This window comes from Panthera pardus, unplaced genomic scaffold, assembly GCF_024362965.1.
Source record: "Panthera pardus isolate Hobbes unplaced genomic scaffold, ASM2436296v1 HiC_scaffold_16, whole genome shotgun sequence".
Lineage (NCBI taxonomy): Eukaryota > Metazoa > Chordata > Mammalia > Carnivora > Felidae > Panthera > Panthera pardus.
The window spans coordinates 2,346,956-2,367,917 of NW_026526721.1; the positions used below are offsets into that span (position 1 = coordinate 2,346,956).

The 20,962-nt window shown below is 51.1% G+C and overlaps 1 protein-coding gene across 1 annotated transcript in view; it reads right to left on the bottom strand.

Annotated features, from left to right (window-relative positions):
* Positions 1-20,962, bottom strand: part of TRAPPC10 (trafficking protein particle complex subunit 10) — an 86,572-nt gene that overhangs the window by 41,579 nt on the left and 24,031 nt on the right. The window contains 5 exon segments of the mRNA XM_053902986.1: positions 1,831-2,078; positions 4,610-4,721; positions 6,312-6,507; positions 10,870-10,952; positions 10,954-11,067. Of these exon segments, the coding sequence (XP_053758961.1) occupies positions 1,831-2,078; positions 4,610-4,721; positions 6,312-6,507; positions 10,870-10,952; positions 10,954-11,067 (753 nt within the window).

Below are 20,962 nucleotides of genomic sequence, written 5' to 3' on the forward strand. Positions count from 1 at the left end.
CCCTCCAGCTTCCAGAAGGCGTAAGGACGGGGCCGCAGGGGCCCGGCTCCCTCCCTGCAGGGCCAGCAGCCCTCACCACTCTCCCAGTGTCTCCTCCGCCCCCAGACTGGCTGCCGTGCCGGGACCGGTCAATTTCCTAAGGCGAGAGAAAGCCTCTCGGACAGATTCTTAAATCCTTCGGTTTGTGACAGGCGGGGGACCAGCACTAGAGACTGGCTGCACCACCCTCCGCGGTTTCCCACCCGTGCCCTGTGCCGTAGACAGTGCTTCCTAATAACCCTCCTGGGGTCATCGCTTTGACGGTACTGAGCGTGAACTGCGTGGCCTCTCCCACACACCCTGCTTTCCCCCCATCCGTAAGGTGACAAAATCTCGGAATCAGGTGAAGTATCTAGGCACACGAACACAGACAGCCCTGTCCAATTAATGAACGGTCACCTCACGGCCCCCTGGTCTGCACGGTCAGATCGGAGAGGCCAAAGCAGATCACCCAAGTCTACGTGGTTAGACGAAGCCAAAAGAGTATCATTTCAAGGTGGAAAATGCTATTTCCCTCATTTGCTCGATTAGGTATCTAGGCAAGAAAAATAATTTGATACAAATTCTTACATTCCTGAGTTTGTGGCTCAGCTAGGCTAAGCATTTCTCCTTTAGAAATCAACTAAAATAATTTCATTTGGGTAAAAAAAAGATTGTTTAAATTAAGATTATTCAAACCAAGTGTTAAGGCTATTACTTGGCATATTCTAGGATACACAGGATCCAAGTCACCGTATAATGAAAGACACTCCACCGTGGTTCGGCTCATGCAGTACAATTATACGCCAGGACCTCTTACAACTGCGGCCCTCGACGCGCTGGCAGGGGTGTGACAGAAAGAACGCGAGTCTGGCGTGGAGGGTCTGATGCTGAGACTCGTTGTGTTACTGGGTAAGTCTAACCATTTCCAGGCCCACTCTCCTCATTTGTAAGATGCAGTTCGAACACTCACTTAGTTCTTAACCGGGGAATGGGGTGGGGTGGGGTGGGGTGGGGTGGGGTGGGTGGGGGTGTCTACGAATCCTCTGAAATTGTGTGCAAGATTCTATATGTGCATGTGTGCCTTTTTCCGGGTAAAGAAACAAAAAAGGTGAGGACCCCCCCCACCCCCACGAGACCGTCGATAAAGTTCCCTTTACTTCACTGCAACGTGTCTGGGGCCGGGGGCCGGGGGCCGGGGGCCGTGGGCGAGCACAGCGGGCCCGGAGGGAGGCCATCCTTCAAGGCAAACGCCTCACCAGCGACGCACAGCGTCGAGCCTCACTGCCTGGTCTCCCCCACTCACCCGCACGTGCGCACACGCGCTCACGACGTACCCGGCCAGGACTCCGTGCTGCTAACGCACGTGGCACGGCCGGTGTGCGTCCCTCACGGTGCCACCCGTGTGTTCACGTGCAAGAGAAAAAGACGGTTCTGCAGTAAGACGAAGGTCCACCTACAAAACCTAACGCTGCGTGCCCGCCAGGTGAGCTCTCCTTCTCAGGGAAGACCAGCCCGCCCCCTCCGCCCCCCAGCCCTGACCCCCAGAATAAGCCAAAGGCACCTGAAAAGCTTGTATGAAGAAACACCTTGCTTCGGGCCACACGAACTCCACCGCGTTGAGAGCGGAAATGACACTTTTGAGCGGTTAATCCACGTAAAGGGGACCAAACGGTACGCTACAAATTAAGAACGTTCAGAAACAGAGAGAACTCTTCCGTCAGGCACCGACGGTCCGACGCCTGGTGTCGGGGCTCGGAGTTCCGCGTCTGAACAACGGAGCAGCGGGGAAACGGGGCACGGGGGACTCACCTCCAGGAGCTTCAGCTCCTGCACGCAGCCGTGCAGCAGCTCCAGGGCGCGCTGGGCCACCTCCCACGGCCTCTGCAGGAAGAGGAGCAGGGTGCACTGGCGAGAGAACAGGTAACTGCGCAGGTCCAACAGGGTGGCTTCCTGCCTCTGTATCAACTCCCGCTTCTCCATGTCTATGGGCTTTCGGAGGATCAGTCCGTTCCAGCTCTTCACCGGCTGGCAGAAAAAAGTCAGCCAGTTGGCACCATCTAAACAGACACACATCATGAAAGGTGCTGACGGCACGTTACTTCACCTCGCCGAGGTTCTCGCTCGGGGCTGCGGGACCCCGGGTACCCACGGGCAGCTAAACAACCGGTCGCCCCCTCACCACCGGTCCGCCCCCTCAGCGTTGGCACGGAGCCGGTCTAGAGACGTGCGGACCGGGTAGTGACGGCCCGCGGCCCGCCCGGTACGCGGCAACTGAGGACAGGCGCAAGGCAGCGCGCCCGGGCCACGAGGCACACCGGCGTCCCGCGCCCAGGGGGTCACGAGCAGGTCGGGAGGCAACGGGAGACCGCCGGGCTCGGGGTCAGGGAGGCCCAGGCTCCACGCTCGGCCAGCTCCGGGAGAAGGCTCGAGGCCTGGGCTGGGGCACGCTGTGCCGGCTCCCCTCTGCCCGGGCGCCGAGAGCAGCCGGTTCACGTGACCGTGCTGTCTGTTGGGTCTCCCTCACCCATTTTCACCCGTCCTTAGGCCTCACGCCTGTCTCTAACTCAACCGCGTCAGCTACCTAAATCACGCTCCTAGAGGAAGGACAGGAGGCACAAAGAAGGAGTAGTAGTGGGGGGCAGAAGGTAAAAATTCTTGCCTGTCAAAACTTTGCAACGAGGCTCCCCAATTCTAACGGACAGCGCCAGACTCAAACACGGTCTTAAAGTAAGCATAAGAGCCCATGATAACTAGTCATTCGATCCATATGGCAAAAATTGAATCTATTCACTCACTCCAAAAGAGAGCCATTTCTTCAGGCTATGTTCCCACTGGGTATGACTCCGTATTGGCACGCTGACGTTAGTAAACATCTCGAGTGCCAACTTACAACAGCATCCTTCACTGACCGGGATTTATAGAGAGCTGTCCAAGTGCACACTCAGGGAGGTGCCCCCCCCACCCCCCCGGGAGCCTCCACCAGCAGGCCCCTCGGCCGGCCCCCTGCCTAGCGTTCGCCTGGCTGCCTCTCACATTCCACTCGGGCCTCTGTGCCGGTGCCGCCTCCTCAGACGGCCTCCAGGACCACACTGTCCGAGATCACCCAGCGCCTAGCGTCACACTCTGCCCCTTCACCCACAACCCCTCCTGCGGCCCGCGCTCATTACACTGCCTGACGTCAAGTTATTTATTCTCATTATCACACTGTCTGACTTCAAGCTATTTATTTTCCCACCGTAAGTTATTTATGCTTCCCCTTCGTCAACCCCATGAAGGAAGGGCTTTTGTTTTGTTCCCTATTACGTTCAGAACAGCACCTGGTACATACACAGCTCTCAAAAAGCATCCACTAAATCAATGAACAAAAATGAACAGTCTTATCATTGAGCTGCACAACTTGGTCCAGGCTTACTTTCGGATTTTAATTGGTCCCAGATTTACTTTAAAACTAAGAGGGCAAAGAAATTATGTGAAATATGCTGAAAGAGATACGTAAGATATTTAAACACGTACGATATGGATACATAAAATGTAATTTTACCTCTTCTCAAAATTTTTAAATTTAATTAGTAAATATTTTGCTCTGTCTATGCTTACATTTGTGTTTCAGCAAAGTAAGAGATCCAAACCTGAACCTCCCAAACTTGGGTTTGAGAGAGAACCAATGGGTGGCGTTCATCGTTTCTAGAAGAAAGCCAGTGCCCGGGGCTTCAGCGGGCTGTCCCGGTACCTCATCGTCCTACAGGTTTTCTAGCAGACACCGCGGTTCCCTGGAATCACTCCTTTCGTCACACACCGTATCAGGGTTCTCTCAGGACACCCGACAAAGATGTCTGGCACCACACTGTTTGTGGCGGCGGGACTGGGGACAACCCAGATGTCCCACACCGAGGGACGGTCAGATAAACACTGCACGGCATGATGCAGCTGGTGACAGTAACAGCTCAAAACCTCATGTGCTAACTTGGGACGATGCCCGCAGAGGGCTGTCACCAAGCACGACAAGCTACGGACAAACGTCCACGTGATATGATGCCATTTCCAGCAAAGCAAGTTATCAACCAAAAAACAGTGAGAACGATCAACGTTTTTCTCTGTACACGGTCTCGCTGTGCTAGTTTTGTACTTCCAAAATAATTCAAGACTTTAAAATGTTAAAAGAGCGGTGAACGCTCATTACGGTGGTGTCGTTTAAAACGCTGCAACGAGCACCCAAATATCACAAAGACAACTTGTCAACACGGTACAGGAGGCCCACTCTTAGGCTAGCACGGAGGCACAGCATCGGAAGCATACCTAGGCAGCTGTAAGTTGTAGAGATGACTCTCTATACCTAACAAAAATACCTTCTTCTCAAATGCTTTTATTCAAGACTCTTCTAACAATGAAAACGACCAATTCTCAATTCTCATCTCACTTCCTGTTAGAACCACAACAATACACCCTATGTAATTTGCATAAAGCAACCAACGGTGATTTAATTATTGGGGGAACAAATCATGGCTAAATAATGGCAGCCTGCAGGCTACTTACAAGTGAGGAAAACTATGCTGAGACCCGGGTCTGCTTCCACAAGTTCACTACTCACCCCCAGCACCAAAGTTGACGACGTACTGAGAAAACAGGGCGTCCAGTTCATCATACTGTACGAGGGCATCTTCGAACTGCTGCAGCATCTCAAACACAAAGGCCAGTTCCTCCTGGTGATCCAAACAAAAGTTTTTAAAGAAGCAAACGTGTCAGTCGACTTTTTGAAACAACGTGTAGCCAGTAAAGATTACAACGGAGAAAAGCCTGCGGCACCAAGAGTGACGCTCAGGCAGGGCGCGCCCAGGGGGTCAGTCCGTGGAGCCGCCGACTCTCGTTTTCAGCTGAGGTCATGATCTCATGGCCGTGGGTCCGAGTCCCAAGTCGGGCTCCAAGCTGACAGCACGAGGCCCCCGCAGGACTACACCGGCCCGAGAATCAACCACTTCTCCCAGAAGCCCCGGCACGTTTTCAGAACGGAATTTAGAATCTGAGACCTTATTGGCACTAAGTGGGTTTGCCGCTACCGGGAAGTCGTCTTTTCTCCAGGCCCTGTCAGAGGACGGGGCGAGGAAATACAAGCGTATGTACGATCCTCACACACGCGGATCTATATTCCTGATCTATCCATCCACCTGTCCGTCCGTCCATCCATCCATCCATCCATCCCACCGTGGGTTCACAATGGTATCTCAGAGTCCAATCCGACACCACTGGGTCCACCTAGATTCTCCCCCTCCGGGTTTATAACTCTTAGAAATCAAGTGTAGATACACTTGAAAGGCGAAGCGACAAGGCCATCGGAAAGGTCGGTAACAGGTCACTCATCCCGTGAACATGAACACACGTGATTCCCTCATGCGCGCCCGATCACCCAAATACCACTAAGACATAAGCAATAGAGTCAGAGATAAACATCAACATTTCTAATCAGAATTGGTCTTTTATTTGTTCAAAATGCATTATTTCTTCAGTAATTAACACACAAGTGCAATTTAAATATGAAAATCTTTTTTGTCTCAACACGGTGAGCAAGAATAAGGAAACCTAAGGGCCACGTTCCTGTCACTCTTTGCAGTGTTAGAAAGGTTCACTGGAAACTAGCCTTTATCAGAACCCCAGATTATAAGTCAAAACTACAGGGGCGCCTGGGTGGCTCAGTCGGTTGACCGTCCGACTTCGGCTCAGGCCATGGTCTCACGGTTTATGAGTTCGAGCCCCACATCGGGCTCTGTGCTCACAGCTCAGAGCCTGGAGCCTGCTTTGGATTCTGTGTCTCCCTCTCTCCCTGCCCCTCTCCCGCTCATGCTCTGTCAAAAATAAATAAACGTTAAAAAAAATAATAATAATAAATCAAAGCTACAGAGGAAATAAATGTCCCTGGGGAGCCCTAATGTAATCAGTGCCATGCAGGCAGTAGACATCTTTGTCCTCAGGATCAACACCACGGCGAGGGCCCCTCTGCCTGAGACACTTCCACGGTGGATTCCCCAGAAGGCCCGAGATACTAACAAAACCAAAATCACTCTGAGGGACAAGGCCCTCTAGAAAACGGCTAGATGCTGAGCAGGAGAGCTGACGGCACAACTACCCAGGAGACCACCTCTGATCTGCTTCATGAGCCCAGAGACGGAAACATCTGTTAGCTACTACATCGTCTCTTGGTTTTAAAAACTATGCCGATACGAGCGACCACAAAAAGCCTGCCTTACTTACAAAGGAAGAGAAGACGGAAGCGTCTAGTTCTACACTTAGTCCCATACCTGGACCATGAAATAGTCACAGAAGCTCCAGCCTGGCTCCGTCCTCTTCTCCCTCAACGTCCTCATGTCGTCCTCAAACTTGCCCAAGTTTTTGGTAAAAGACATAAGAAGTGAGGTCCTGAGTTTGGTCAGGAAGGCATTCCAGGATTCCTGAGTTCGAGAAGAGTCCTTCAAGGGGTCGGAGAGCACGACACACCTGCAGAGACACGAACGGACGGTCTGGAAAACACTCTCCGGGCACAGCACGCAGCCCAACTGCTTCCGCCCCTGCTTCCTTCCTTCGTGAACCGCTGGCAACCACCAGGCAGATGCTGAGAAACCAGGTTAGAAGAAGGTTTCATCGCGAACTGGTTTAACACCACAGGAGCAGCGAGTGCTGCAGAACCACGGCAGCGGGCGGGGGGCGTATGATGAGTCGTCTCAGATCCGGCCTCCAGGGCCCCCTGGAAGGGAAGGTGATCCCCACACAATCAGCTCCCAAGCCTCACTCGCACTGCCCACTTCACAAACGTCGCTGGTCCCCCGTAACTGACAGGACAGCACTCAGAGTTACTGACACGGCACACGAGGGTCGTTGCGGCCTGACCCGGTCCGGCTGCCCAGCCCTTCTCACTATTCCTAGCCAAGCCCACCCAACGTCTCGAGCTCTACTCCCTCTTCATCCAGCACATTCCCGTTCACCCTTCCGAATCCGGCTCGGCCGACGCACGTCCTCCTGGAACCTCTCCCCCGCTGCCCTGTGACCCCACTACCCAGGCGGTGAGTGTCGCGCAGTATACGCTCCCTCTCCATAGCTCTGTCTCTCCCCCTGGGCCCTAGGCCGCGAGCTCCTCAAGAGCAGGGTTTAGAAGTAATCAGTAAATAAAAGCTTAAAGAATATGGCTTAAGGGGCGCCTGGGTGGCGCAGTCGGTTAAGCGTCCGACTTCAGCCAGGTCACGATCTCGCGGTCCCGTGAGTTCGAGCCCCGCGTCAGGCTCTGGGCTGATGGCTCGGAGCCTGGAGCCTGTTTCCGATTCTGTGTCTCCCTCTCTCTCTGCCCCTCCCCCGTTCATGCTCTGTCTCTCTCTGTCCCAAAAATAAATAAAAAACGTTGAAAAAAAAATTTTTTTTAAAAAAAAAATTAAAAAAAAAAAAATTAAAAAAAAAAAAAAAAAAAAAAAGAATATGGCTTAACATGTAGCTATGATACAATTTCCCTACAAAAAGACTATCTGGGGGCACCCAGTGGGGGGACTCAGTCGGTTAAGCATCCAACTTCGGTTCAGATCGTGATCTCACGGTTTGTGGCTGAGACCTGTGTCGGGCTCTGTGCTGACAGCTCGGAGCCTGGAGGCTGCTTCAGATTCTGTCTCCCTCGCTCTCTGCTCCTCCCCCACTCGTGCTCTGCCTCTATCAGAAACAAACATTAAAAAAACTTTTTTGTTTTAAAAAGACTATCCGTGGCACGGAATTACAAGTTTCCAATGGATTTGGAAAAGGCAGTATGTTCATCTAACAGGTTGGAAAACATAGACTTCTTTATCTTTTATGATAAAAATTTAGAAAGAAGATGAATAAACATGAACTCAGAAATGATTTTAAAATAGTGATGCTGTGAGCTTCAATATTTCTCCGTGGTGAATGTGTTGCCTTATTTCCTAGCAAGTAGCAAAACGGACCGATTCTAAGTCTCCGTGTGCCATCACAGCCTTTGGAGGAAGGGCTGAATCTCTGGCATCACAAACCAGCGGACCAAAACGTGAAGCCCACGGCCTAGATGATCCATCAGGTGAGCCATCAGTACAAGGAAGAAAATTTAAGAATCAGTAGCTGGTCATTCCAGTCACTCCACCCCACGGGCCTGTTACCACGAAAGACAAGGCGTCCCGCCAGCTCATTCCTACAGCCCCGAAGGACTGACGTGTTTTATGCCCTGCGTGAGCTGCGAGAGTCTATCGGTTCGGCCATGTATCCTCAAGGCATCCTCCAGCCTGGGTCATCATCGACACGTACCCCTGACCGGACACAGGACTGTCCCCTAAAGCCACAGGGTGGATGGGGAAGGAAACTGCCGGCAAACGCCGACCGCCCGGATGGTCCTCGTCTTCCGTGAGCCGGTGCTGACCAACCAGACAAAACGTTCATTACGTTCTCTCTCTTATTGTGCCTTCAACTTGCACAGTTTCTAGATTTTCTTTTTCTAACAAAAAGGAACTGTGCTTCAGAAGTTCGCGTTAAGCCCAGGCGGTTAACTCAAGAGAGACAGCCCAGAACAGCTCACCAGACCGACGGGCCCCAGCGTGGAGAAGGGCTTCTCGGCGTGTGCTGGCGGCCGGTGCCCAGGGCGGCAGGGAGCCGGAGGCCCGGGCCTCCACCAGCCACCGGGGCTGCTGCGAACACAGCTAACGGGGCAGCCCTCTGACCCTTTACCAAACGCCGGAAATACTTACCAAAAGCCTGAAAAATGCACAGATCGTTTGGCCAAGCAATTTTCATTTTAGGGATTTATCCTAAGGAGATAACTAAGGACGTACACAACACCCGAGCTCAAAAGATGGTTACGGTGCTGTTTATAACAGGCAGTAACGCGTCTGTCCGGTAGAGGGCTGGGTGAACACCTTCCAGTACCATCTCTCCTATGGAGTGTTACGTGCTCACTGACGATAATGGTGGAGAAATACATTTACTGTTCACGGGAACATTTTTACAACGCATCAGGCGGAAAAAGCAAACACAAAATGTAATGCGTGGTGTATCACGTGCACACACACACACGCACAGACTACCCGTGTCTAACGTGCGTAGAGAGGAAAAGTTGAAAAACACATACCAAACACCAAGAGTTAAGATCAACTTTCGTTTTGCTCATTACCTTCTTCTAATAATCCTACAATGAACGTGCAGTGTTTATAATCAGAAATTATGTACAAGATTAAAGTTAAAGAAAACAGAAAGCCACCGCAGGGCCAGGTGGGCCAATGTTTCCAAAGGCCAGAAGTCAAACAGGCTAATAAAACAACTGTCAATACAGATATTTCCAAATTCGAAGGTATGGACCCAGCTCTTCACTGAAAAAATAATAAAGAACAGATTTGTTGAAGGTAGCTTGCAAATTAATGAAAATCAAAACGTTAGAAGGCATGTTTATATACTGAGAAATGCTGAAAATCTCAGGAAGTTGAATTTTATGTACAAAGAATTAGTCACTAAAGACAAGTTAGGTTTCAGTGGGCTCAGCAGGAACGTCCTTTAAGCAATTAGATAAAATTACACCATAGCCTTAAAAGGAGCCAATAGGCACTTTGAAAAAATTATAGAATTCGAACATCTCACAGGCTTAGACCAATCTGCCCCATTGCTACCAATTTATGTTCTTAATAAAATCCCAAAGAAACATGACCGGAAGGCCGTGTGGCCTGGCCGTCGGTGAGCCCCTCGGCTCTGCTGCCCCACCCCCCCCTTCCCGTCCCTCCCCCCCCCCCCCCCCACGGGGCCCAGAGCTGGGCTCCCTGCCAGCCTCCCGGCAGCGGGCTCCCCTTTCCAGAGCAAGTGAGCCGGCACAGCCGAACCACACAGGGGAAGGATCCTCAGTTCTGGGGTCTCGCTGACATGCTAAGCCGATTCCTTTGGGACAACTAACTCAGGAATAACAGACCGTAGGAAAAAATCCCCCAAGTCCAGATGGCCCAAAATTTCTCTAAGAGAAACCGGGAGCTCGACAATCTAACGTTTATCTCAAACTATAAGCAAAACAAGTCTGAACATCACTCAGCGCCCACAACTGCGTGGAACATAAAAAGGACGCCCACAGAGGCTCCTTCCCCTGAAGGACCGTCGATCCACCGGGGGCCCTGACACTGGACGCGGTCACGGAATTCTAAGAGCGCGTGGCAGTGTCGGTCGGTTTCCGCCCGGCCCCCTGCTCCACCCTGAGCACCTGCCACCGGGGCGACCACAGGTGTGGCGACGCGGGCGCAAAGCAACGCCCGCCCGTCCGTGAGACCACACCGTCGAGCAGGCACCGGGAAGTCCGCCAGCCTGCCCGGCGGGGGCCGCGGCACCGCCGAGAGGGAAGTGACCCCCAGCAGCCAGAACTGGGCCAGACAGAGCCGAGCACGGGGAAAGGGAGTCCACGCGACACAGCAGCCGCCGCGGTTTCGTGGTTCGCTTTCGAAGATTCTAAAGATACAGTCGGCATTTCAGAATTTTGGTTCTTAGGAACTCCGAACAGGTGTGAAGGTAAACACACGCACCACAGGCTTAAGGGACCCTCCCGTACACGAGGACACAAGGTGTCCCCAAGCCCTGGCCATACCGACACGCGCTACGGATCCTCAAAGGGAAGCCGCTGTGCGGTCTCTCCCGCCGCGGTCACCGGGCAGCATGCCGGGGGTTACGGCGGCCCGTGTTTCACCCAGCAGACCAGGAGCTCCATGAGCGGGGACCCGGTGTGCAGCACCCCACGTGCTGACGTGTCAGGCACCCCGCGCACTCGCTGAGGGAGTCTCCCCACGCAGAAACCGGCCATCTCTATCGTCCGGGGCTCTGCCAATGAGGTAAAATGAAAGATCCACTTACCTGTCACTCTGTTTATTACAAAAATCATTTCTTATTTTGTCCACAATAGAAGTTCGGGGAAGGATGTTGGTTTTGTTTTTTTTTCTTGGCATCATTTTCAACTACCACTATGAGCCAGTCCACAGAGCTATGAGCTTTCAGAACATTCTGCCACTTGGTAAGGTCGTCTTTTACCGTAGCTTTATACACTTCAGTATCCTAAAAATAAATAAGTCACCGTGAAGGAAAGTTAATCAACGCCCTTTAATTTAACAGCAACACGTGTGTACTAACAGAGAATACATCGGCCACCGCGCTTTACAGCTTCGCGATGGGGCCCTCCACGCAGAGCCTGGCGCCTCTGGGTGCTCTGGGCAGGCCCAGGGACGCCGAGGGAAGATGGTTCCAATGTCACAGAGGAGACCGAGAGAGAGCCTAGTAAGCTGCCCAAGGCAACACAGTCCACTGGGTAAGTTGGGACTTTAAAACTCAGGTCTGGGGCGCCTGGGTGGCTCAGTCAGTTAAGCGTCCGACTTCGGCTCAGGTCATGATCTCACGGTCCGTGAGTTCGAGCCCCGCGTCGGGCTCTGTGCTGACAGCTCGGGGCCTGGAGCCTGCTTCAGCTTCTGTGCCTCCCTCTCTCTCTGCCCCTCCCCTGCTCATGCTCCGTCTCAAAAATAAACAAACATTAAAAAAATAATAATAAAAAACAACAACTCAGGTCTGCTATGCCAAAGGCCCCGTGCCCACCAACTACGTGATTAGTCCCATCCTGGCAAGTGCCGTGTCAATGGGGCTAAGCGCCCCCCTCCACCACCCGGCTCGGGACCTGCAGGCCGGAAGCCGCGCACCTGCAGGAAGCAGGATGCCCGGGCCGCCTCCGGGCGCCTCCTCCGCAGCCCCTCAGCCCTCTGCCGGCGCCCAGAACCCCTCGAAAGCCAATGCCACTTGCAGGCCACATGGGGGCGAGGCAGCCTCAGCTGCAAACCCAGGGGAAAAGGACAACCTAGGGCTTCCTGAAAGCCATTCCAATTCACGAGGACCAACAGGGGAGCCGTCCCGCTCCTAAAAAGTCAACACTGCCGGACTCAGAGATGCACACGCCGGCCTGCACAGAAAGCCCAGGGGCCCGCCTCAGCCCCTCCACAGACAGGAGGACACACCAAAAGTTTACTTGCTGTCAGCAATGGTCTATAATTGCCCTTATGCTCCATAAATCCACTTGGCAAATTCAGAGTGAAAAATCTAAAACCAACATGCTTCACTTCCAAATCGGACAAACTGTCATTTTTAGCTACTATTTATACATACATAGATTTTCCCCCTTTTTAATAGAAAGATTCTTTGTTATCCTGTCCATACTTTGTCTGGACTTTTTAGTCTCTCTTGAACATGCTAAAGGGAACAATCCATGAACGAGAAACCTCAAATTCTGCACCCAGCCCCTCCTTTGGTTTAATCAGTAAGTGAAAAGTTCCAGAAGTCAGTACTTGTAATTTTTAGTCTGATTTTTAAGACCTCCGTATCCTCAGTTTACATCACATACAAATACAATCTGGAAAGAGCTTTTGCTGAAAAATTAACAGGAAAGCCAGCCCGCAAAGACCGGTTTTCTGAGACTCCACGTGCCCTGGAAGGCGCTCCTACGCCACAGCCTCCACAGAAGGGCAGCTCCCGGACTGGATGCTCCCACTCCACGCTGCTGGTGCTCTGCCAGGCCAGGGGCCTAAGCGCATCACGCCTGCAGAGTGAAACCAAAGGCCACAGACACCCCGACCGCTTTGAAATAGGCCGCCGCCACAGGGCTGGGACCAGGCACCCTCTGCCCAGCCCAGCCCCGGCTCCCAGGTCTACAAACCGGGGAGGGGCTGCCACACCCCCTGAGGGGGCACCAGCATCCCCTCTCGGGACACTGTGCTTGGGACAGAGACCTCGCAGAGCAACAGGCAGGGCGGAGTCCCCCGAAGTTCCGGGGGAGGTGAGCAGTGGATAATCTGGGCCGTGGCTTCCAACAGTGAGCAAACCCCGCACATTACCAAAAAGACCCGGTGACCGTTCAGAAGAGCCCAGGCTGAGCCAATGAGGTGAAGGGTGTCTCCAGAAAGCAAAGCCAATACAGGAAGAAGCCACTGGCAGGGAGGGTGCAGGGTGGCCCCCACCCGGGGAACCAGAGCCATGCAGGGCAAGAAGGGTATCAGAGTGCAAGATGTGACACCCCAAGAGAGGCGATGAAGGCTTGGGGGCTGGCTGAGGTGTCAGGGGCCCGGACGGCAAAGAGGGCCTCCCTGTTGGGGTGACCTTATCTGGGTGTTGTGGGTCAGCTGAGGTGAGGAGGGAAGTGGTCCTGTGGGGAGCGTCAGCCCCAGGGCAGGGAGAGGGCACCTGTGGGGGGAGAGGAGCAGGACAGCAGTGAGAGAATGCTCAGTGACAGCGATTATTCGAGTAAGCAGACATACGCAGGACGAGGAGCGCCTGGCTGCTCGGAGAAGGAAGTCGCAAACGTGGAAAGGAAAGGCACCGGGACTGCAATCGGAACGTGTGTGTGTACACGTGTGTGGGGGGGGACACGCCTGTGCACACGTACGTGCTCCAGAGCAAAGGGCACGTCTAGTCCAGGGCTTGGTCTCTAAATACCATTTCCCACCAGAAGGAACCAGCGCTCCCTGGAGAAGCGGCTGACCCCGGGGCTCAGGCAGGGAAAGGACGAGCTGACCTTGGCACGTCTTGTGTTAGGGAGAGCTCCGAGAACAGGGACATGTCAAAAGGTCACAGAAGCCAAATCTGGGACAATGTGAGCACTCAAAGTGACACTAACAGTAAGAGGTTACACTCCCCAATTCGAAGCCAACGGGTGCAGACGGACCTCAACCGATAAGCAGGACAGCTGCCTCCAAACACGGTGAAGTGGCAGGGGGCAGACCGACCCAACCACCGGGAACAACCAAAACAGAGAGGGAGACACGGGGGGCGAGCCGTGCAGGTGGCCAGCCGAGTGCTTGGAGCTCCCGGGCGCCCCCCGCGGCGCAGACAGAACACAGGGCCCCGGACGCAAAGGCCGAGATGTCACAGGTCAGAGGTCAGGGGGCCCCTGGAGTGAGCGCTCGGAGGGGGCTGACCAGCAGAGGAGTGTACAAACTACCCAAAGCCAGGAGAGACCCATCCAGACGGGACCCAACACCCACAGGGCCTGGGATCAGGGCCTACTCCCACAGACTACGCTGGAAACCTCCGAAACCACAGGGCATTGGGAGGACAACTGAGGAAGGAAGGAGGAATTAGTATTAGGCTGACCTCTGTTTCAGACCCCCAAATCATGAAAGCAATAGCTAAAAGGACCTGAAGTAACTTAATTACACAAAGCTGAAGAAAATGTCTAGAATTCCAAAAATAAAAGACTCACGATGTCTGGAATCCCCTAAAAAATTGCCAAGCAGGCAAAGAAGTAAGAATATACGATCCACAGCAAGTAGAAACATCAACCAACAGAATGGATGTGGCAATGACACACATAAGAGAATTAGCAGACAAAACCATGAGAATCCTTACTGCGGCCATATCCGGTGTGTTCAAGAAAGCAAAGAAAAAACTGATGTTAAGCCTCCGCTTAACATGGAAGATAATTGTTAAAAAAGGCAAAGACCCCCGAGGATCTTCAGAGATGAAAATCACGGCGTCTGAACTGCAAAATACCCTGAGTGGGGGGTTACGAGCAGATTAGATACCACACACCAAACAATTAGTTAACTTGAACACACAGAAGCAGGAACCATCCAAATGAGACAAAGAGAAAGGCTGCAAAGCCATCAGCACAGTGTCCCTGAGCAGCAGGGCTTCCAGGGGCTAATATGTGAGTGACTGGGGTCCCCAGAGGAGAGGAGAGGCAGGAACAGAACAAGTGACTGAAATAACGACCAGAAATGTTCCAAATTTAAATTAGAATTACAGACCCACAAAACCTAAAAAAAATCCACGCACAAGAAACATGAAGAAAAGCACACCAGGGCATATCACACAAGGTTTAACACCCGTGAAGAGAAAAAAAAAATCTTAAACTGCAGAAGGGAGAAAAAAAAAGAAAAGTTTATGTGAAAGTGGCAAAGACTCCTCATGGGTCACAATGTAAATCAAAACACAGCGGGCTGTCAGAGCAGAATTGTACATCCAGTAAAATATTCTGCAAAATCAAGACTTGCTCAGATCTGCAGAAACTGGAAGGACTCTCCCCTGTGTGCCAGAAAGGGGGGCAGGCGCCAGAAGTGGTAACCGCGGGCCAAGAGAGACTAATCTCTACAATGTGAGGGTATAAGGCAAAACCAGTAACAGCCAGCCTGGAGGACGGCAGGGACAGCAGGGACCAGCAGGCAGGTGCAGGCGCACAGTGGCAGGAAGGAGGGGGTGCCCAGGGTCTGCACCACGAACCGGAAAGTGACTGCTACAACAACACGGGAGTTTCTCTCTTCACTCTAAAATTCCAATTATGGTCAACTTGCTCCAGAAAACTTTCCTTAACAGATAATAAAACTAATGCAAAACACGGGCTCCCTACTAGGAAATGTAATTTTAAGAGGGAAAAAAAACCCCTCATTCATAATGTCTACGAAAACTTTAGCAATAAAAATGCAAGACTTAGGGAAAACATTAGAACACATGACTGAGGGCATAAAAAAAGGGCAGAGACGATGGAGAATAAAACCACATTCCCAGATGGGAAGCTCTGCGATTACTAAAATTCTTCCCAAATCAACCCGAACTTACTCAAGGCGATCCTAACCAAACTCCTCTGCTCTTTCCTTTTCTCTTTTCGACCCCTCCTCCTGTTCCGCGTGGCTTTGTGACAAACTGCTACAAGGCGACCCGTCCCCTCTCTCCGCTCACACATCTACAGTCTACACAGCACGGGCACCCAGCTCCTCTGCCCCCGCTGTGGCGCCTGCAGGCTGCGGACGAGGCAACAAGAAGGCGATCATTGCCGGGAGTGCCGGGACTGACGCTGCACACCCCCAGGTGGCCTTCCCGCGGGGACACCTGACTTCCTCATGGAATGGTGGCTGGGGGAGCACCTGGGGAGCTCAGTCAGTTGAGCGTCCAACTCTTGGTTTCAGCTCAGGTCATGATCTCGCGGTTTCGTGGGTTTGAGCCCTGTATCTGGCAGAGCCTGCTTGGGATTCTCTCTCCCTCGTTCTCTGCCCCTCTCCTGTGTCAGTGTCGGGGTATCTGGGTGACTCAATCAATTAAGCATCCGATTCTCGACTTTGGCTCAGATCATGATCTCACAGTTCCTGAGTTTGAGCCCCGCATCGGGCTGTGCGCTGGCAGCACAGAAGCCGCTTGGGGTTCTGTCTCTCTGTCTGTCTGTCTCTCTGCCCCTCCCCCGCTTGCTATCTCTCTCTCAAAATAAAAATTTTTTAAAATATATATTTAAAAAAAAGTCACAGTGTCCCTCCTGCCAGTCAGATGCCCATTCAGATTCAACTAGAGGAAACACGACCATTCTTCCTCTCGATGGAAGAAAGTCACTGCCATGTGGAGAAGAGCATGGGGCACGATGGAGTAGAGTATGTGGATACAGTCACTTTTGGAAGATCAATTTTGTACACTAGCAAGGGCATCTCTTTTAAAAGAACCCATATCAATACATATAAAAATATAATTATTACAAGTCTGGTCTTGGCACAGAATAGACAGGAGTTAACAGAACTGAAGTGTCCAGAATATCGTGCACACGTGATGCTGGTTTCAAACAAAGGTGACATTTTCAGTAACTGGAAAAGAGACAGACCATTAAAAAATGACGGTAGACCAATCTGCTACCCACTTAAGACTATAAAATTAGACCCTACACCCCCACAGCTCCTGCCACTCACAAAAATACCTTGAAGCTATGCAGATCCAAGTATAAAACACAAATTATAAAATTATTACAAGATGGGGCGCCTGGGTGGCTCAGTCGGTTGAGCGTCCGGCTTCAGCTTGGGCCACGATCTCACGGTCTGTGAGTTCGAGCCCCGCGTCGGGCTCTGTGCTGACAGCCCGGAGCCTGAAGCTGCTTTGAATTCTGTGTCTCCCTCTCTCTCTGCCCCTCCCCTGCTCGTGCTCTGTCTCTCTCTGTCTCAAAAATAAAAACATTAAAAAATAATAATAATAAATAAATAAATTTCTTACAAGAAAACATAGGAGAGAACGACTTATCATCTTCAGACAGACAAGGCCTTCCTAAACATGATATGCTCTACTCAGAAACCATTTTTTAAAATGACAGGTTTCACTCCATAAAAACCGTAATAGCCACGAACCTATGCACTAAGTGATACGCGACCCGTCGACGCAAAACAGAAACCGCAGGTGCCACAGACACATACCAACAATAGAAGACTTTGACCTACCGCTGTCCGCTGAGACAGGGTGAGTGGACAAAACGTTGAAATATAAAAGACACAAACAACAAATCAATAAGGCAGCTCTTACGGATCTACATTTAACGTTACAACCGAAAAAGCAGAGAGGGGTGCCTGAGGGGGCTCAGTCAGTCAAGCCTCTGATTTCGACTCCGTCAGGATCTCACGGTTCGTGAGTTCAAGCCCCTCATGGGGCTCTGTGCTGACAGTGTGGAGCCTGCTTGGGATTCTCTCTCTCCACCTCTCTCTCCCCCTCTTTGCCCCCCTCTTTCTCTCTCTCCCGCTCTCTCAAAATAAACATAAAAAATTTAAAAAATTAAAAAAGTGAAAATACATTCTCAAACACACACAGCAATACCCACAAAAACTATGAGGTCACAGAGAAAAAATAAGTTTCACAAAGCAGAAATATTATAAACAACACCCTAATCACAATGCAATAAAATTAGAAGTTTTAAAGTAAACATTTTAAAGAATTTCTTTCTGGAAATAAGAAAACTTCATGTTAAACTATTAGGTAAGAGAGGCAACACAAACAAAACAGAGAATTTCTGAAAAGTTACTGAATACTGGGATTGAAATTCCTATCTTTAAAGACCTGTATTGTTCATATTTAAAATGAAAATAAATGTATTCCCAACTAGCTCCCCAAAAAAGAAAACCAAAACCTAGAAAAAGAACAAAGTAAACCATAAGAAAGCAAAAGGAAGGAAATAATAAAAATGAAAGCAGAAATTAATAAAGTAGCAAACAGATGAATAGTGTATCAAAAAATAAAACCCTGCTTCTCTGGGGAGAAAGAATCATCAAACTACAAACTAATAGCTAATTTAATCAAGGAAGAAAGGGAGAAAGTACAAATATACAAACAAATAACAATGGGGAAATAACTATTGCCACAGAACGTATTTTCTTCTTTTTCTTTTCTTTTTTTTTTTTTTTTTTTAGTATTTATTTATTTTTGGTAAAGTGCAAGTGGGAAAGGGGCAGAGAGAAGGGAACAGAGGGTGCGAGGCAGGCTCTGCACTGACAGACTGACAGCAGCGAGCCCGACGCGGGACTCAAACCCACAAACCGTGAGATCGTGACCTGAGCCCAAGTCGGACGCTCAACCAACTGAGCCACCCAGGCACCCCGCCACAGAGCATATTTTAAAGCCAAAAAAGACCACTTTGTACACCCCAATGAAATTAAATTTTGTAACTTAATTGAAATGCAGAATTTCTAAGGAAAAGGTAGTTTACCAAAATTGACAAGTGACTGAAACAGACCCGTTTCCACAAAAGGCATAGAGAAAGCGACCAAAGAAAGATCCCACAGGAAAGCGCCAGGTCCAGAAGATGTCAAGGGAGAACTCCACCAAACCTTAGAGACTAGACAGTCCCAGAGCCACATAAATTGTCTCACAAATAGACAATAAATGAAAACTTCCAAATTACAAAGCAAGTATAGTATTGCCACCTAAACCTGATAAAGATAGCACCAAAGAAGTTATAGACCAATCACTTGTGACCACAGACGCAAAAAACCCTAAATCAACAGACACTAATACCACACTAAGAAAACAATACTTTGACCAAGTGTTATTTATACCAGGAATGCAAGTATGGCTCAAGAATAGGAAATCCATGAATATAATTCAACACATCCGTAAATTTAAGAGGAAAAAACCCATATGACTGTCTCCATTGAGTCTGAAAAAGCCTTTACCAAAATTCAAGATGTATTCCTAATAAAGATCCTTGGGAAAACAGGAGTGGATGGAAGCCCCTTCACGTGCTCATGGAAGTTTACGTGAGTCGTGGGGCCGCTCCCTCCTTACTGGGCACAGACCGCAGGCAGCCCACTGAGGTCAGGAACTAGGCGACGATGCCCACGACCTCCACTACTCCTTAACAACGGGTCCAGACAGACAAAACGAACCAGAGGCATAAGAACCGAGAAAGAGAAGACGACATGATAGGATACGTGGAAAAGCCCCAGACTTTGGGCCCTAGAGAATCAGCAACAAAACTAACTCAAACAATAAGAGAAATCAAGGTTAACATCAACCTTGTTGAAAAAAATCAACAGCCTCATATACACAAAACTAACCAACTAGAAGACACAATGAGGGAGAAAACCCCACTTACATTAGCAAAAAAAAGGAAAATCTTAGAAATTTGACAAGAAACAATTAAAATCTATAATGAAGAAAAGTACAAAGCACTTCCAAAGACACAAAAGTGGACTTACACAAGCAGAAAGACGCCCCTCGCTCGGGGTCAGACATCCGGGCACCTGGTCTGCCGGCCAGGCAGGAAGACAGGCCGTGAACCCGTTAGCCGCCCGCGAATAGTCTCGGACGCCTCGGCAGCTGTGTTTCTAGCTGTCGCGCAGGTACAGCGATGCTGAAACTGTTTCTGCACGTGCCAACCGCGGTGATGCTGTCCAGAGCCACGGGAGATGCAAACACGGCATGGGACTCGGCAACAAAGAGCCCCGCGGGTGAGGCTCAAATCGGAGGCAGGGGTGTCAGCCCACGGTCCCTCAGACACACGCTTTCCTAGCTCTGCCCACCCGAGGGCCACAGGCACCGACACACCCTCACTGCCAGAGGCCTCAGGGCTCACTCTGCAAAGAAATGGCTGATTCCAGGACAAGGACAGCGAAGGCAGGAGAGCCCGGGATACCGTGCTGTGCTAGAAAGTTCAAGACACGTCCCTGAAAAGGACACAGGGGCCAGCCTACAGTGACCCTCCCAGGCCAAATCTGGGACAACCTGAGCAGCGAGATAAGCAAGGATACCTGATGACAACACCTTATGAGACAGAGGCCCACGCAGTCTCTTTCCTAGAGTGGAGCACCGGCTGATCCGTTCGGCAGAGCGTGTTTGCGGCCCCAAGGAAGACCGGTTCAGAAGAATTATTGTTGGGTGCTCAACCTAAGCGGGAGAGCTGGACGAGGGGCAGGATAATCCGGTGGTCTCCGTGGCCCCCCAGACATAGCTTACTAGTGGCAGGGGAAAACACTAACTACAGCATGGAGAAACGTTGACCACAAGATCAAATCTAACGTTGCCACCGAGCGGGCGTGGAGAGAAGAGGCAGTTAGCACCGCGGGCCCGGCACGGCCGTCCGTGGGCCTGCTCACAGGGTGGGCCCTTGTTTGAGGCCTGGGAACACGGATCGTGGGATGGCTCCCACCGCCACGTGACAGGAGGGCCTCACGGGACCCGGGCTCTATGGACAAATACGGCCTGTGCTGAACACCTGCTTGCCCTCTGGGAGTCTAGAGTTTTGGTACGAGGCAGGCAGAGGGTGCCCACGTGCCCAGACCCCGAAAAGAGCCCTGGGCGCTGCTCTCTGACAAGCTCCCCGGTGGACATCTCCCACGGGACGTCATGCTCACCGCCGGAGGTATAAGCCCACCCTGCACGACTGTCTCCACTGGGAAAGGCTACAAAGCAAAATCAGCAAAGGCAAAAGGGTCCAGGCATAAGCTTCTAGTCCTTCCTTATTATAATTACAAAATGCCACCTCTGCGTGCTGACGTTCAGGTGAAACCGTCACAACGTGGAACGACCTGCGTGTGCCACGTATCATGAAATGCTTGTTTTATTAGAGCCGAAACAGACAGGAAGAAATGACCCACAGGGTCTCCTCTCAGTTCAGGGCACAAGAGTTCTGTCAAGAGTGGCGAGCTTCCTTCTGGGCTCATACACACACGACTGCAAGGTA